We start from the raw sequence: 18,723 nt of genomic DNA on the forward strand, positions 1-18,723 counted from the left end.
TAATAAAAAAAAAACTCTCTTAAAATATATACAAACAAAAGAATAGACAAGATGAACATAATCAAACTATCTGTATGAAAAATAAAAAAATAAAAAAACATAATCATAAAATAATATATACGATATATACACAATCGACCTCAGGATCCCTGAGGCCACTCTATCCCCCACGTGTGAGGGGTAGAGCAGAGCTCAAGAGATCCCAGCGTATCCCTCTCGCCGCATCACTGGTAATGTACTGTTTCTGAGGGTTTTAGTTGGTATACTCTCGTGTCAGATTTACGTTTTTTATTGCTCTTTATTTAATTGATATATAGAGCAGGACAAGGGAGGACGGGTAGCCTCGGGGTAAGGCGCGTGGCTAGTAACTCCAAGGACACGAGTTCGAATCCGGCTGAGCAGAAAATTGTTTTCTGTTACACAGTAGCCGTGAGTCAGCTCCGGTGGGTTCTTGGCCCTACTGGGGTCCACCCAGCCTCTTAAATTGGGTAAAAATCTGGCAGTCGAGTGTGATTCTGAACCAATTACCTCCTTGCACAACCGTTGGTCTAGTAACAGTATTTCTTTACAAATTACTGAACCCCTGACCCCTTCATGGGTTGTAGCGGTACAGATTTTAATTTTAATAGAGCAGGTCGATAGAGGCTATGATGACGATTATCGGTCATCTGCGCGATCCTGTAATTGGGTATCAGATATCTCCTTTATTTTGAAACTGTTCATGCAGTGCTAATATAGTGCAATGTATTTAGTCCCAGGAAGTGGTTTACTTATTAAAAATGCAACAAATTGTTCCTAATGAGTAAAAAGGCAGTAACCACGTATCAATTTTTATGTAGATTTACTAAGCGGATGCCAGCAACTGCAGTTTAACACTGACAATGAGATTAAGGAAAATTGATTTTCTTTTCCAGTTTACAATCGGATATTGCTATTTAAAAGTGAATATGAGTTTTTAGTTATTCATAAATGGAAGAATCAGGAAAAAAGAAAATTTCTGTAACATTGACCATAAATTCTCTGGCAGAATCGAAAAAAGTCATATTTTATGGTTAAAAAAAGCAGCTCTCACTATGAATTAAAAATTATAATAATTTATTTTATTATTTTCTTTTATGAATTTTTGAATAGAAATTTATTGAGTTACTTTTATGGTTATTATTATTTAAAAAAGTACTGGTTAATTTAACTTATCAGTTCTCGTTAATGTTAATTTTAGATTAATGACTATTTTAGAAATGCCATTAGTAAGATTAACATTAACATTTCCTTTTAAACGTAACTTATTTGTTAACCAACAATTTCCCACACTCCCCTACCCTGTTGGTACTTTGCATCCACCTTTAGCTAATTCTTGTGCTATCCTCCATTCAGAAAGGTGGTAGACATATTTCGTCCATTCTTTTCCGTTTTCTCGACCTTAATTTTATTCTTATTTCTCTTATTTTCCGTATTTTATTGTTTACTGTATTTTTATATTTTTATTTATATATTTTTTATTATTATTTTTTTCATTAATTGTCCAATACCTTTTTGTAATTTTTGTTTATTTATACCTTTCACTGTACTTTTAATTTTTATTTTCTTTAATTTATTATTATATTAAGTTTCTATGAATAATCTTAATTGATATTTAGCAACATCTTAGTTCACTTTTATTTTGTTATCTATTTTCTTACATTGTTACATTATTTTAGTATATTTCTTTAGCTCTGATGGAGCTCTGCAAAGTGGGGCGAAACGTAGGCTCACAATAACTAGTTTATTTACTACTTGAGTTCTTTTAACTACATCCAGACCATCTTCATTTAATATAATAAATTTTAGTTCTTACCTCATTGTTGTAGTATATTTTATCATATTTATCAGGTTTTATTACTTAAAAGTTTTAAAAGTATATTTATTACCTTTATAAGATCGCCGATACCAGACTAATAGATGAAGCATTAATTTCAATGTGTGAAGATTGATTGCTCAATTATCATATAAGATAAAGTATTTTAGTAGTTATTTAAATAATTAGTGCTTATCAGAAAATGCCATTACTTTAAGTTTTCATTAAACGGATCAGCAAAGCTGATGGATGCAAATACATTTATTAAGCACTAAGTTATTACTATTGAAAATAAAAAAGTCCGTCAAATGACTTCTAAGTTTTCTTGATATAGTTTTTAAGACTACTTTATTGCTTACTTACAAACGTCCTCTAAAAAGGGCCCTGGCTTTATCGAGCTTTTATTATCGCTTAGTGGTTTCTTGTTTTTGTAAACAAAAGTTGTTTTTCTTAAGTTCTAAATTTTTAGCGTTAATAATTCTCGATATATTAATGTTGCATAGTATTTCCCTCATTTATTGAATTCATGTATTCATTTGTATTATTTAATATTTAACATTATATACTCATATTATAATTGAAATGTATTTTATTAATTTGTTTCACCGACTGACCTTCACTTTTTTTTTAATTTTTAGAACTTATTATCCTACCATAAGTTCAACAATTGAAGCAACAGTTCTTAACTCGATTTTGTTTTTGTACTTTTCGAAGGATCCGCTTCCAATTTGCCCTAGATGAGTCACAAGTATTCCCGAAACGCCCAAGAAAAAAAAAAGTGAATTAAGAATTGTGTTATATATTCATAACTTCATTAGCATATGATTAAAAAGTCTATGGTACGGATCATATAATTATGGATCTTTTACTTCTATTAAATCCTATTTTGATTTTAGGAAGATCGATGATTGACCGTGTGTAATATATGAAAAGAAGTCCGGATGGTAAAAAGATGGTCCGGGTTGGTAAAAAAAAAAATCAGTAAAAAAAAGAGTATTCAAATATTTAATGCGAGCTAACGTTTCGCCCCACTTTGGAAGGCTAAAAAAGATCCAAACAACTAAAATAAAGTAACAAAATAAGATAATAGCGTGAAATAAAAGTAAACTAAGGTGTGGCTAAATATAAGTTAAAATTTATATAAAAGTGAACAATATAAATTAAAGAAAATAAAAATAAAATATACAGTGAAAGGTATAAATAAACAAAAATTACAAAGAGGTATTAGAAATTAATAAAAACAAAGAAATAACAACAAATAAAAAAGTAGATAAAAAATATATAAAAATAAATACATTCCATACTAAAAGATGAAAAAAGGGGAAGAAGAATAAAAGTCAAGAAAAAAGGAAAATAATAATCAAAATACCTTACTAAATGCAGGTAAGCACAAAAATGAAGTTGTAGGTGGATGAGAAGACAGAAAGGATAGAAGATAGGGGGGAGGTGGTTGGCGGTTAACTAATACATTACATTTGAAAGAAAAGAAAAATATAAAATATTGTTAAAGTAAAGAAAATATTAAATATAGGCAGACATCACATGCTTATGTACATAATAAGCAGGAAAATGATATAAAAAAATGTATATCGATAAAAAATATTTATATGGATAAAATTGATTTTTTTGACTTCACCCCTTTTATTTATACCCACATTTTTGCGTGTGTATAACTGTTATCACTAGAAATGTGATTCGTTGCACAGAAAAAATAAATCATTTTATATTTTTTATTAAAACTAATTAAACGTTAATGAAACTCAGGATATAACTAAATGAGGTATGCATAGTCCTCCTACATTTCGGGTATGTAACCTCCTCTAGAGGGTCGAAATAGTGGGCTGGATATTTGTAGAACAATTTGCTTTTTCTTCTTCTTCTTCGATCTTTTCATTTAAATGGCCAAGTCTGGGTATGACAAAATAAATTCAGCGGTACTACTGAGAATAATCTGCTTAAAATAAATCGATTAAGGTATCAATCAAATGGGACCAGTCGCATGGGGGTAGAATCAATTTTTGAAAAGATATGGCCTATGTTAGGTGAATAACAAAAAATAAATCACAATATTTTGTTTACTAATGTTATTCAAGTGCAAATAAATAAATGATTGTTTATAGTGCGATGGAATTCGTTGTGGAGGATGGAAAAAGAGGCTGGGTATAACCGTGCACTAATTTCATTCAACTTTTTAGACGAATAATAATAATGAAATGTGTATTAATTCTATTTTTCTTGCAGTTTTTTTTTTTTGGAAATGCTTATTATTATTATATTTATAAATTACGTTTTATCAGATGTTATAACCAATTAAAAAAATACTGAAAGGAATATGGTCCGGGTGCGGTAAAAAAAAACTCAAATAGTAGAATTATACTATTTTATTGAGCCAACGTTTCACTATCCTTCCTGTTTCATTTGTATTCATGTATCTATCTTTTAATTTATATTCATGTGTTATCTTTTTAAGTGTACTTATATTAATTACTTTATTATTAATTTTCTATTATATTTTACACTTTTCTGTATCCCCGCTCATTTGGTATATTTTGTTTCTTTATTACTTACATACATTGTATCCCATTATTTTATACTTTACTGCTCACCTAATTTAAATACTTTTTTACTTTGTTTACTTTAAAAAAAATTTTTTTTTTTTTCGTTATTGTGGCATAACTGTCGTCCCCACTCCTCCCAATACCAACGGTCACTTTATTTTTGACTGCCGTCAAAACAGGTATACATTCTGTCTCATCATTTGATTTGTGTTTTTTTCTTTTTACATCTCTTTATTTGTATTTTCTTTAATATTTCTTCTCTTATCTATCTGTTACTATTACCCTTTTCATTTACTATTTACAACCTTTAATTTATCTTATTATATCTTACTTTTTTACATTTTATACCCCTGTTATTTTACACTTATGTTTTTTTTTCCTTTTGTAACTATGTGTTTGTATCTTTTTTAGCCCTGACGAAGCCCTGCAACGTGGGGCGAAACGTTGGCTCAATAAAATAGTGTAATTCTACTATTTGAGTTTTTTTTTACCGCACCCGGACCATATTCCTTTCATCTTTACACACGGTCAATCAATAATCTTCCAGTATGTCATAAAAAAATACTGTTTGAATTCAAGATATAAAATCGAACTGTTAGAAAATAGAATTAAAACACTTCCCCTTATTGTTATAAATTTGCCAAATTGTTAAAAAAAATCAAATGCAAAGAAAAAAAAAACAGGATTGTATTTTTAAAAAAATCAAATATTGAGCAACATATAAATTTTTTTTCGCATCCACTAGTAATAGTGTTAATTTATTTTATTGCTACTATAATTGTATAATTACAATATACTACATGAATTATGTAGCATTTCCAAATAAAGTTATTAACTTATTGTCTAATCAGTGATATACCTACTGGGAATTTTCTTCGTTTATGCCACGTAGTATTTTGAGTGCCTTTACAATTTATTACTCTATACAAATTATTTTTTCAATTAATATATATGTGTAGGAGCGGGGTGGCTCAATGATAAGGCACTGTGCTACTAATTCCAAGGACTCGAGTTCGAATCAGGCTGATGCTAATAATTATTTATTCTGTGAGTTCTTCTAGCGGTTGAGCGTGATACTGACCAAATCAACTCCTTGCCCAACTGTTGGTCTAGTAAAAGCATTTCCCTAAAAAGTACTAAACCTCTTCATGGGTTTTAATGCTACAGATTTATATTTATATATTTATTTAATATATAATCGATATATATCATTTCTGAGTTATAATGCCGAATAGGCTGAGAAATTAATATCTAGTTGGACATTAAATTTAGTATTTCAGATGCACTCATACATTCATCACAATGCTCGTCTGTTGTTGAATACACTAATCACTGAGGGAATCAAAAAACGCTTTTACTAATGGCTTGGAAATAACAGAAGAATTTCAAATCGTCTAAACTATTTTTTAACGGAATTGGATAAAGGAGGTTATCAATACAACTATTTTCGTTTATGTATGTTCACTCATAACCTTCACTATACTTTTTTTTTTTTTTTTAATAATTTATTTATTGATATTTACAACTGTATACACATATATACAACAAGTAAATTTGCTGTAGGTGACATAGTGACATGATAAAAACATGTGGAGAATCTACCCACTGATAGAACTCCAATAACATTTCTAGAGGAGAATATCTCGAGGCCATCTTCTTTTCAGACGCCTAGGAGGATTATTAGGTAATGAAGGAGAAGCCAGGTTAGAAACAAGTGGATTTGGGTGGTTGAGAAGTTTATTATGGAAGGAACGGTATCTGGTTCTGGCCAAATCGGCAACATATGGAATATTGAGGTCCTGATGGATGACTTGATTTGTGACAAAGTAAGGAGCATTAAGGATTTTACGAAGGATTTTGGACTGTAAGGATTGGATTCTGGAGGAATTTGATGGTTTAGTGGAGCCCCAAAGCTCAACTCCGTTCACTATACTTAAATCGATTTATATTATTTTGTTTTTTAGAGTACATCACAAAGATGGTCCTATATAAGAATTCATAATAAGATTACCTCAAGTAATGAATGTGTTAATTTAAAACCTACAATAAATTATCAATACGATCAACACGTACCTTACAGTATTACAGTATCTCTGTAATAATACTTGTTGTTCGTACCTTTGGGTATAGCCTGAAATAGATATCTCTAAAAAAAGAGGTTAACAAATATATTTTAACTCTATCGTAAAAAAAAGTTTTCTAGTCCACTTTCATTTAAATTGTTGCTTAATATTTTTAATTGACAAAAAGGTTGCTTATCATACCTTTTGATCTAAACCATAGTCATTTTGCAAATTTTCACGGCGCTTTATCTCAGAAGTTGTTTCGAATTTTCTAATATGTTACATAAGAAACTTGTAAGATATTCATTGCTTTTGAAAATTGAAAACGAAAAGTTTTGACTTAAAATGCACTGGAAGGTAGTTGCTGAAGAACAACTTTTCATTGATTTATTTTTTTAGGAAACTAAGTTTTTTTTTTTTATTTTTAGTTTTCTTTTTAGGTTCCGTCAGCTTGAACGGAAGCCAGCCTGCCAATTTTTAACACCAAACAGAGCCCAGATTCTTCTTCAAAACAATCCCTCTAGTGAAGAAACTGATCTAGTAATTTTTTTTGGATTTTGTAAGAATCCATTTTTGCGATATTGCCTGTTCAGCTATGAGACGATTCAGCAACAGGAACATTTACAAGGAGTTCACAGCACTTTTTTTTCTTACCCCTTCCTCACCATTCCCCAACCTAGCAACGGGGTGCGGTAGCAGTGGGGCATGCGCATGCCACTGCTCCCAAGCTTGTCTTTTGCATCCGTTCGGGTTCCTCCTGCTGCTCACCCGGCTTCCTAGTACCAGTCCAAATTAACTTCCTCTTTTCCAGGGGCTCGCTGATGTTTGGCGGTCAAGCCCTTCCCATCGTGAAATGCGTTGGGCCCACCACCTTCTTCCGACCATAAATGAACTCACAGAAGAAGGGATAGTTCTCTTCTTCTATCAGACGGGGGATGTCCAACTCAGAAAGGGCGAAAATCCCAGACTTTCTCGAAAGCCTCATCGAAGCAATCCACTATTACGTGTTCTACTGTTTCAGGAACTCCACACGTGGGACAGCGGGGGTCGACGTTCTTTCCAAAGCTCTGTAGCTTTCCTAGGAACCCCCCATGTCCTGCTAGCATCTGTGAGACCCAATTGTCTGGGATAACCTACTGGGCCTTCAACCTTGATTGGGCGGTGAGGAAATTTTTTTCTCAAAGTAGCGCCCTTCTGGCTTGCTACCCACCGTCCATTCCACTCCCACAGTATCTTCGTCCGGTTAAGTCTCACCAATCCTCTCCGGGAGTACACTTCTCAGTTCGAGCACCTTTCTATGTGGAAGCATATTTCACTGGACCGTAAATCCATTTTAGGATTTTTCTTTTCAATGCTAGAAGATCCCTTCCATCAGAGGTCGATTAGACCCAGGTTTCTGATTACCCTGATCAGTGTCGTATACAATGTTGTTTTTTTGTCACTCTAAGCTACTTCCCAGTTTTCTACGCATTTAATAGCACTTGTTCAGTAAATCATTTAACAATTTCACATTTATTTCAATATCGAAACGTTCAGTTGGTCCAGTCACAGGTTGAAAACATGCTTCCTTTTTATCCTCTCCTAGATCCCTCTATTTCCCCTCTCCTTTATTGCTGGGGGGCTACTTCCGAAATGTCTACTCACTCACTATTTTTCACTGATGGAAAGGAAGAAAAAAGTGACTGATTGACCAGAGAAAAATAGCTATTTCATGCCTCTAGTGTCTTCTCCCAAAGAGGGCACTAGAGGTGATCCTTGGTTCTACTATTGACCACATGGGGCTCTAGCAGTTCCTACTATGGGCTCTTTCAGACTATTTCAGTTTGTCCGAAATAACTCCTTACCACCTTACTTACATGCATAAACGATTTCGGGATAGGAATATAAAAATGTTACAGAGGTAATATAAAACTATAAAAATAAGATTTGTGCTATTTAATATATTGACAATGTAATATTTTTCAGTGTTATTAACAAGCTTATAAGCTCTTCAGTTTAATCAAGGTAGAATCTATAGCTAATATATCTACATAATTTGGGTAAAGTAAGTGTTACGTATTATTTCATGTTCGACGGTGATATGTTTTCATATAATATTCAAATACACTTTGGCCCACTACTAACTAGTGAGCCTACTAATAATAAATTTTTTTCAGTAAGAACGTTTAGTACAACAAAATAGGCTCGCAAACATTTGCGTAAAAGTGATAGCAATAGGAACTGACAATATCTATAATACGAATGCAACTATTACACTATAACCTTATTTAATTATTTGGTATTAGAATATATATATATCCAGGATGTCTCACTATAACTGTTCATCCCTCCTTATCTCTAAAGGCTTTGGAACTCTGATTTTATCTGGATTATAACAATGAGATGGGTTCCGTTTTTTGAAAGAATTGAAAACGTTCTTCTCTCTCTTTTTTTTTTTACTTATTCAGACAGAAAATAAAATTTTAAGTCAAATTCATATTTTTTTTTCTTATCCATTTCTTTTGTTTTTAAATTGATTGATTTACTTTAATTTCCTTAACACCGGTTATTTACTTATTTTACTGTTATTTTTCTAACTAAAATTTCATTTAATTTTATAATAATCTTTTTAGTTTATTATTATTTTATCACTTTAATATTTTATGTTTTTAATTTAGCATTTATTAAGGCTCTTTGATCCATTGGGAGCTAAAAGGACAATTGATAAATACTGCTACTATGTATAATTGGTGTTAGTGAGTATGTAAAACTCTAATACTCATTGTCCTTGAGTGTGGCAGATTGTATTATTATCTCAATGAAATATTATTATTAAAAAGGAAATTTACTGACGTGTTCAAAAGGCGTAAATAAAAAAAAATAATAATTTTTTTTTACGATTTGTACCCAAATAGCACGAAAAAAATTAATGAACAAAATCGCTTCATAATTGTATATCCCCTATGGATTCATAATCACAATTGAAGCATGTATTAATTGAGGCGTCATAATAATCGGCTGGTCGAAGAATCTCAAATTATCATAGAAAATTGAATTATAACGATTTTATTTACTTATTTTAGGTTTATTACATACATTAAGTTAGGTTTATTCGATTTTCGTACATTTTACACGCAAATTATCAAAAACTACAACCAAAAGTTGTTTTTGTGGTTATATAGGACTCTTAAGGACGCGTCTGATCAGAAAAGTGATTGGTATGAATTTGTCGTAAAGTTTTATTTTCTTTCAGAATACATAAAAAAATGTACCATATTCCATTACAAATTTCTGTGTTAAGTGAGCTTGAGAAGGCAGGAAAATTAGCAATACTCTCAAGAGGTAGAACATACACTACTGATATGAACCAACTGAAGTCATATCAAATGCAAGATGTCAGTGAGATGGATGAATAGTGGGACATCCTATATATACACATGTTGGACGTTTTTCAAAATTATGTGAAAAATGTATTTGCTCTTTAACTGTGGCAAGTAAACATATAGAGGTTTCATCAATTTATATAAAACTTTGCTAACTTGAAGAATCAAGAAATAATTTTTTTATTGGCATATGTTCCTACGAGAGTGATTGAAAAATACCTCTAACCATTAAAAGCAATTTAGTACAAGAAATTGACGAATGACTGGCGTCTACGAGAAAACATGTAGTTTTCTTTCTTGACATTATCTCGTTGTTTTTATTTTATTTTTTCACTTACCATATTTCACTATACATATGAATTTTATTGTAACTGCAGAAATATAGTATGTAAAAAACTTCGAGATGACTCGTACTTGGAGTCCTAGGCAAGAATAAAAACTACGAGTTATTTCATTAGGGGTATTCATAATGTTATGTTAAATGTAAAATGTTTTACCATGTTAAATGTTACAAGTATAGGATTGTGAGCAGCCCTATTTAAAGTCTTGTTAAATGGCAGCTGCATGAGAGCTCCTAATGGATTTTCTGAAGAGCTTGTTTTATAACCTTTCCTTCCAAAACTTAGTGTTATTGATTACTTCTAAGTTTTGATTAAAGTAATTTATTACAACATGGCTAAATTAAGTGAATAGTGAAAGTTTGGCTTCTGAATGTCTTGTTGATCTTCTAACTTGTGAGGAACAGAATCAAGATGATCTAATTGATCACTGTCATTACATTATTATTATTGTCATCCATTGCTTTATTAATTATAAAATCATCAAAAACAATACTAACACAAAAAAACAACAACAACGAGCAAGTAAAGTCATACTCCATTTAACAGACCTAGAAACAGACTCTCAACCATGTTATATGTTGTATCGCTTTAACATGGTACAAGAAGGAAATATCTCTTCATTTAACATGAGTTTTTCTATTTAACGCTTTAACATGTTAAATAAAGATCATGAATACCCCTATTGTCGCCAGTCAATGTGTTAATTCTATCTGATCAAATGTTAGTATCCATTTTTATATGATAAAGATAAAAATAGTTATCTGTACGTCATATTGAGTATGCAACTCAGAACTTTGCACTTTTAATATAAAATTTAGTTTCAACTCCTCTCTTCTAATTTCACTGATTAAGATATTTTTTCTTAATTTATTAAGTTAATATTTTATATATAATAATATTTTTTAGGAATGGTTTTAACCATTCAGAACAATAAAAAAAATCAAATATTTTTCGTAATTCTCCAAATATGCAAAGTTTTATGAAATCTAAGGGTGACTATTTCGTAGGTTTACTTTGAATACTGTTTAAATCAAAGAGGTTATCTTTTTTTTTAATAAACATTAATTATTTTATAAACAAAAGTGGAGGGAGAATAGATCACTCTTCCCTTCGAACTACTTTAAATAATAAAAATTAAGTACAAATGTAAATAAAATTACAAAATATATATATTCATTAAATTAACAATACTACATAGGCAAGAAAAATATATAATTAACATAAAATCTTAGACATAGATTTAATTTTGAACAAATTTTACATTATTTATTAAATAAATATATTTTATTACTATACAAGAATTAAATCGTATTTTAGGAATACTAGTATTAATGCGTTACTAAAATTTCTTGGTTTTATCTAAGGATTATGTTAACTAGGTGTAAATGGGTGATTCTAAAAAAAAAAAAAAATAAATAAATGTAGTGATGCTGCAGTATCGCTACATTTAATAAGTACTACATACCATTCACTTCAAATTAATATGTTTTATTTATGGATCAAGAATGTGAAATGACTAAATATTGTTTTTTTTTAATTAAGTTTATGAAGCGAGAGATTCTTTTATTTGGATAGTTAAAATTGAATGACTTAGTGAATATTTTTTTTATATCATTTCTTTGATTACAGTTATGGTAAATTGTTTAATATGTAAAGTTAATATTTTTGGTTTATAACAATATTGAAATAAAATATTTTTATTACAGAGCAACACGAAATAGTTACTTTCATTCCATACATAAAAATATACGATCTTATATATATTTTCGAAAATATCGACATTTATAAGATAATCATTTTATTATGAGAGAATATTTGAATGAAATTATTTTCATGGTCATATAATTTTTTTGTTCGTCTAATACCTGCTTTCGATAAGTATTGAATAGTGTTGTATTTACTTTTAATACATTTGATTATAATTCTAGTCCAATGTCCAAGGTAGTAGTTCACACAATACTAAAACACAAAAATAGGTAAATTGAAGTGTGTACCTCAAAAAAGTGATTTGAGCACTATTCCGCGTTGCATTCAGTCATGTAAATAGTCGAATAAATTATGCTTAAAAAAAATTAAGTTTTTTTTTAGAGAATCACCCATATATGAGGCACTTTATATAAAATAAAGGACGTTCCATACTAATGCTCTTATCCATGAAAGAGGGCTTCAAAGTACAATCTCAACAATTGCGAAGAATTAAAACATTCGAAAAATCATTAATCGAACTCTTGTAAGTATGCTCTTCAATTTTTTTTTCTTAACAATAAAAATACTCTAATAGACCTAAGCAAAACAAACAATTTGATCAACAATAGCGGTGGTGTGATAATGATATGATTTTCAAGGAAGGATCACTGAATCACTTGCAGGTATATAGCTCTGTCCTCTCAGAACACGTTTGGCACTGAACGTAGCAGCACCAGTGGAACTTGCAGTTGCATTGCCAGCTGCGTACAGACTGGTGAGTGTTGTAACCTCGCCCGCAGCACATCAGGTCGCAGCTTCCCATACCTGTCAACATCACAACGTTAATTATTATTATTTTATTTATTTATTGAAGTTACCAACATTAAGTGCATTGTGGGCTTATTGGTAATATAGAGCATAAATAAACACAAATAAAAAACAAATATACCTAATATTATAAGATTAAAGTTCTGGTAATGGATAGATTCTCCACTCAAGTAGAGTGTTTGCGACTTTAGCGCACTTGCTCAGCCTCCACTGGCTCACTACCAGTGATGCGGCGAGAGGGATGCACTGGAATCTTTTGAGCTCTGCTCTACCCCTCACACGTGGGGGATAGAGTGGGCTCAGGGATTCTGTAATCGGTCGATTGTGTAAATATTGTATATAAGAGTGTAAATGTGACTAGAGATTATACCATTTTATTTTATTTATTTATTTTTTCATATACATAGTTTGATTATGTTCATTTTCTTTATCCTTCTGTTTGTATATATTTTAAGAGAGATTTCATTTTATTTTAGTATGAATGTGATCATTTATCACTATTACCTATTGTCCACAACTGTGTGGCAGATTGTAAAAAAATATTATACTAACTTAAAAAAATATTTTATTTATTAATTACATCACAATCTGCCACAAGCTTGGGCAATGGGTAATAGTGATTGTAATTGTACACTTTCATACAAAAAAATTATAATTATAAATAAAATAAAATAAATAAATAAATAAATAAAATCTCTTTATGTATATAAAAAGAAAAAGAAATAAATGAATTGAACATCATCAAATTAAGTAAAATAAATTATATGCAATATTTACAATCTCAACATAAGGAACCCCAAGCCCACTCTATCCCCCAGGCATGAGGGATAGAGTAGAGCTCTTCGAGTTCCCTGCGCAGCTTTTTCACCGCGTCACAGGTAATGAGCCAGTGGAGGCTAAGTGCGCTAAAGCCGCAATCACTCTACATAAGTGGAGCATCTAGCCGTTGCCAGAGCTCCAATTGTCAATTCATTTTTACAAATGGTCTCTTAACCAATACTATTTCAACCTTCGAGCTGGATTGTAAGGATGGGTAGAACTGAATAGGGATTGAACCAAAGGATTATGATGGTTATTAAGATTTAAATGGAATTTGAGAATTTGGTTGGTATGAGGTGAAGGACAAAAGGTATATGAAGGTAGTTGTGTAGTGTTCTGTTGGAAACGTAATAGGGTGCATTGACTATGATTTAAAGGATTTTGGATTGAAAGGACTGGATATATTTGATGTTCGAAGGTTTAGCTCTTCCCGAAAGTTCAAGTCCGTAGGTCCAGATAGGTCTGAGGATAGTCCTATAAATTAGTAGTTTGTTTTCTATTGAGAAATTAGAGGTCCTGCTGAGAAGTCGGTAAAATTGGCTGAAACGTCTGTTGAGCTCTTATCTTTTAAGTCTAGTATGTTGATTCCAGGTTAGTCTTCTGTCTAGTATGAATCTAAGCTATCGCACTGTGTCGGATCTGGGTAAAGGAATATTATTAAAAGTAATAGGATTATAAGAACTAGGCTTCAAACTATCGCATCACAGAAAAGCTCGTGTTGTTTTTCCCAAATTAATTTTCTTCCTAGGGCATTAACGTTGAGGAGATGGACGGCTTCAGAATTCGAGAGCCCTTGCAGTTGCTTTTGTTGTGACAGCAGTTTTTTAAATTTCCTCTTCAACTGTATGTAATAAAAGATCTCAGTAAAAATTACCTTTTCTAGTGTAAGGAAACTTAGTGTCGGATGTCCCCCCACTAAAGTGCAAAAAAATTGCAATTCAGTTTTGGTACAGACACCGAATAAATAACACCTTATTATGCGTTGTTTTCTCGACAACATTTTTTTGTGGAACCTATGAAACTTTCTTGGAAGTTATTAAGTAGAATAATTATACGTATTTTTTTAATGGTTTTACATGGTAAGATGTTTTTCATATTTTATATTTTGATCGTATTTATTTGTTCTTTTGTGCACTTCAAGAACTTTCAGTTTGGATACGGCTTAGTAGCAATTAGGTACCTCCTGACACGTTAAAAATATTGGAAAAAAAAATCACTAAATATTATGATTAAAAAAAAAACTTTTTTTTTGGGTAATATTTTAACTCGATACTCAATTCCAAACAATAATGCTATATACTGAAATACAGCTTATTATACAAATAAAATATACTTCATTTTCATTATAAATTCTATTGTATCAATAAATTTAGAAATTTTTTTGAGTAAATACACTCAAATAATTACAGTAATAATTTTATTTGTTGCATTTTCCGAGGATCATTAGGTATATTTTTTTAAAACGTTGCAATGAACCCAGGATTTTTCTTATTTAAAATTTTATGGGTATATTATTGAGAAGGGATGCATTTAACTGACTTTTATAAATAATGGTTTTAAGTTTTGTTTTTCTAAAATTGAAACATATGCACATCGGTTTCTGAAAGAAAGGTCCGATTAGTAACAAAGACAAAAAGGTTGATTGATTGAATTTGCCTTTTATAAAATTCAAATTTTTTTTTCTATCTCAAAGTTCGGATTTATAGAATTTTGTTTAAAGATTTATTTTTTGATAAATAGCATTCATTAATAAAAAATGGTATGGTAATAAAAAAGTAAACAAGTATTTAAGTGTATTGTATAAGAAAGAGAGGAAGAGACAGGAGGGGTGGAGTAGGGTAGGACCAGTGCGTTACATCGATCAAGTGTGGCTCTTTCTCCCACCCACAAACTCCCGCCGAAATCACCAACCCTCAACCCCTCTCTTCACTACCCTGGCCTTTCTTTTTGAATGACACTGATTTAATTATTCGACAAAAAAAAAAAATAATAAAAAAATAAAACAATAATTATTAAAATTAATAAAAATGTTAATACTTAAAACAAAAATGTTTAAAGTGGTTTAAAAATTTATAATATTACCTACAAAACAGTCGACGGAACTGTCACGTGCTGATTTAATTGAAACTTTACATATTTTCTAAATTATAAAAAAAAAAAAAATTAGAAGAGTGATTTTTTACCTCTATGAATGGTGAAAACATCCCCTAATAATAAAATACAGATATAATTTATCATAATATATTTAATAAAATTTTGTACAAATTTTTAAAAATTACGTTTCATTCCAAAATTTAGAAACTGTGTAAAAAAAAAATTTTCAGCCTCTGGTAGTGTCAGAATTATATATATAATTAAGGTAAAAATTATGGTTTTACATAAAGGCCAAATTTGCAGTAAAAAAGCTAAAATTGTGCATACACGCCCAAACTCTGTAAAATCAACTTCATTGTTTTATTTATAACATGAATTCATCAAAAGCTATCTAATCTTGTTAGAATATATGTAAATTAATCATTAATATTAACTTCTTATTAAAGGACAACTCAGTAAAACATAAGATAATCGTCCTCTGAGTATCCGTTATTTAGAGGTTTCACTAAAATTGAATATTACAAACATAAAAAAAAAAAAAAATTAAGAAAAAAAGAGAAAATCAATCATGATGCATAATCTAAAATTATTTAAAAGAAAAAAGTAATATAATAAATCGTGCTATTTAATAGCAATCGTTAACAATTCATAGCTGAAATAAAATTTAACTGTCTTGGAAATGAGGCGGACAATTAAAATAAAAAAGGCAATACTCAAGGATAGAACTGCTCTGGTATTTTTCATTTGAATTCTATTTTATTAACGACTAGAAAGGGTCATTAAAACATTGCCTTTACATTCCGCCCCGGGTTTATGACTCAGATAATCGGTTCTGCTCAATGATGAAAGCTGCTATTTTAAAATATTATTGACTAAAGTCATAATTGCCGATCTTTTCCTATTATTAATCTTATTTAATTATTTTACTTATATTAGCACATTAGTTCATACGTACCCATAATTGAATTACGACTTTATAAAAGTAAACAATATTATTTATAGTTAATATTTATCATTATAAAGTCATATTGCTGTTTTACTTGAATATTTTTTTCATTTTTATTTAATTTAATTTATTTAATACCAGATCCTGGTTGGCCGGATTGTAAGAGGTATATTTTTTTTTGACAATTGATCATGGGGATCATCATAGTCTCATACAAAAGACACCCCTAACTATACACAATGTTATAAATAAAACAAAAAATTAAGATAAAATAAAAAGATTAAAATAATAATTCTTAATAAAAGATAAGTGTAAAGTTAATAACAAAGACAATGACATTTATGGATTTAAAAAAATAAATGATTGACTTGAATGGAAAAAAAATAAAGCGAATTTAAGAAAAAGAAAAAAAGAAATTAAGATAAAATAAAATTTTAGAGTGGCAATAACAAAACTGATAAATATAGAATTTATAAGAGGATGTCCAGCAGCACCCTGGGCTTCAGTATTCAGGTTGTGGTTGGGTTTCCCAAGTTGTAGGTCACTGCTTCTTTAACTGTAGATTAACTTTAATAGTGGATAATCAGTTTTATTTTGATATGAACTTATTCCAAAGATATTACTGTAGGCAGGGTTTTCGTTATCTACATTGCCCCTCTATACAGGTTTAAAGCCAGTGAAGTCATCCATTATTTTTTGAGAAGCGGATATATGAAGATATATTCCAATGGCATGTCACCGAAATTAAATTTAATGATTGTAAAACTTTTCGAGAGGCAAGACTCACCTTTGGAAAGGTTTTGTAATTTTGTCTATTTTTTTATTATTGATCGGAAGGTAAATAACTAAAATCACACTTAACAATTAGTGGGTTTTGTCTAAAATTAGACTTTTTAGTATTTTTCCAGATTAGTATGGATACAGCACCTAACAGCAGTTGCACTGCTGTGAGATAAGTATTCCCTCTTTTAAATTCCTTCTTTGTTATAAAAATAAATTTGAAATTGTGGAATAAATATAAAAGAGTCCCGTGCATCTGGTGCAAAATCTGGTGCGGGCGGGGACACACAATTTTCAATTCCTACCTTATTTTGAATTTAAAATAATAAGAGATCAGTATTTCCTCACTTAAGTTCCACACTTATTATGAAAGTAAATTTAAATTTGTAGAATAACTAAACAACATGATAAAAATTCTTATTTCAATAACATATCAAATTTAAAATTACCACATATATGTATATATAGTTGACCGTAAAACTTGATATATAAGAAGATGGTCAGGGTTGCGGTCAAAAGTGAAACAAAAATAGTTTACATCTATTTATTTTCCGACGTTTCGCCCCACTTTGGAGGGCTTCATCAGGGCTAAAAAGATACAAAAAAAACTGAGAATATTACAACAATAAGGCAATTTAAGCTAGGATAAATAAATAAATAGGCTGGCCACCTCTTCCTAACTCCTCCACGCTTCCGCTTTTATTTTATATTAATATAATATAATAGTTTTATATTAATTAATTTTATTTTATATTGATACTATTTTACGTCTTTCTTCCTTTTATTTGTATGTAATTTCTTATCACTTTATTTTTACATGATATTTATCCTAGCTTAAATTGCCTTATTGTTGTAATATTCTCAGGTTTTTGTTGTGTCTTTTTAGCCCTGATAAAGCCCTGCAAAGTGGGGCGAAATGTCTCGAAAAATAAATAGTTGTAAACTATTTTTGTTTCTCTTTTGACCGCAACTCTGACCATCTTCTTATATGTAAAATTACCATCTCCAAGCAACAAATTTTGAGAAAAGTCTCCATTTATGAACCATTCATGGATAGATGAACAAGTTTAGAACTGTCTATTCTTATCACTAATATTATGTTCTCACTCAGTCCCCACTGGCTTTAATAACAGTGACGCGGCTGGGAGTGAAGCTCTGGGATCACTTGGGATCCTGCTTACCCCTTCAACATGAGGGGGGTAAAGCTTCCTCCAGGGTTCCTATCTTTAATTTTGAATATTGTGTATTGGTGTGAATGGGTGTTAAGATGAAATTATTTTATAATGAGGTGTAGATAGTTGACCGTAGATTAATGCTTGAAGAAGTTTGTCGGGGGGTGCGGTCAGCAAAGAACAACATAAATAAACAAAACCATATTTATTTATTTTATGCCGACGTTTCGACCTGAATTT

At 30.4% G+C, this 18,723-nt stretch overlaps 1 protein-coding gene across 1 annotated transcript in view; it reads right to left on the bottom strand.

Annotated features, from left to right (window-relative positions):
* Positions 1–11,123: 11,123 nt before the first annotated feature.
* The window catches only part of LOC106681639 (protein Wnt-7b), a 106,584-nt gene continuing 98,984 nt past the window's right edge, over positions 11,124–18,723 (bottom strand). Inside the window, exon 4 of the mRNA XM_067049562.1 lies at positions 11,124–12,669. Coding sequence (XP_066905663.1) covers positions 12,518–12,669 — 152 coding nt within the window. The 3' untranslated portion in view covers positions 11,124–12,517. The remainder of the gene's footprint in view (positions 12,670–18,723) is intronic.

This window comes from Halyomorpha halys, unplaced genomic scaffold (assembly GCF_000696795.3).
Source record: "Halyomorpha halys isolate HHAL.00 unplaced genomic scaffold, Hhal_1.1 Scaffold354.1, whole genome shotgun sequence".
NCBI lineage: Eukaryota > Metazoa > Arthropoda > Insecta > Hemiptera > Pentatomidae > Halyomorpha > Halyomorpha halys.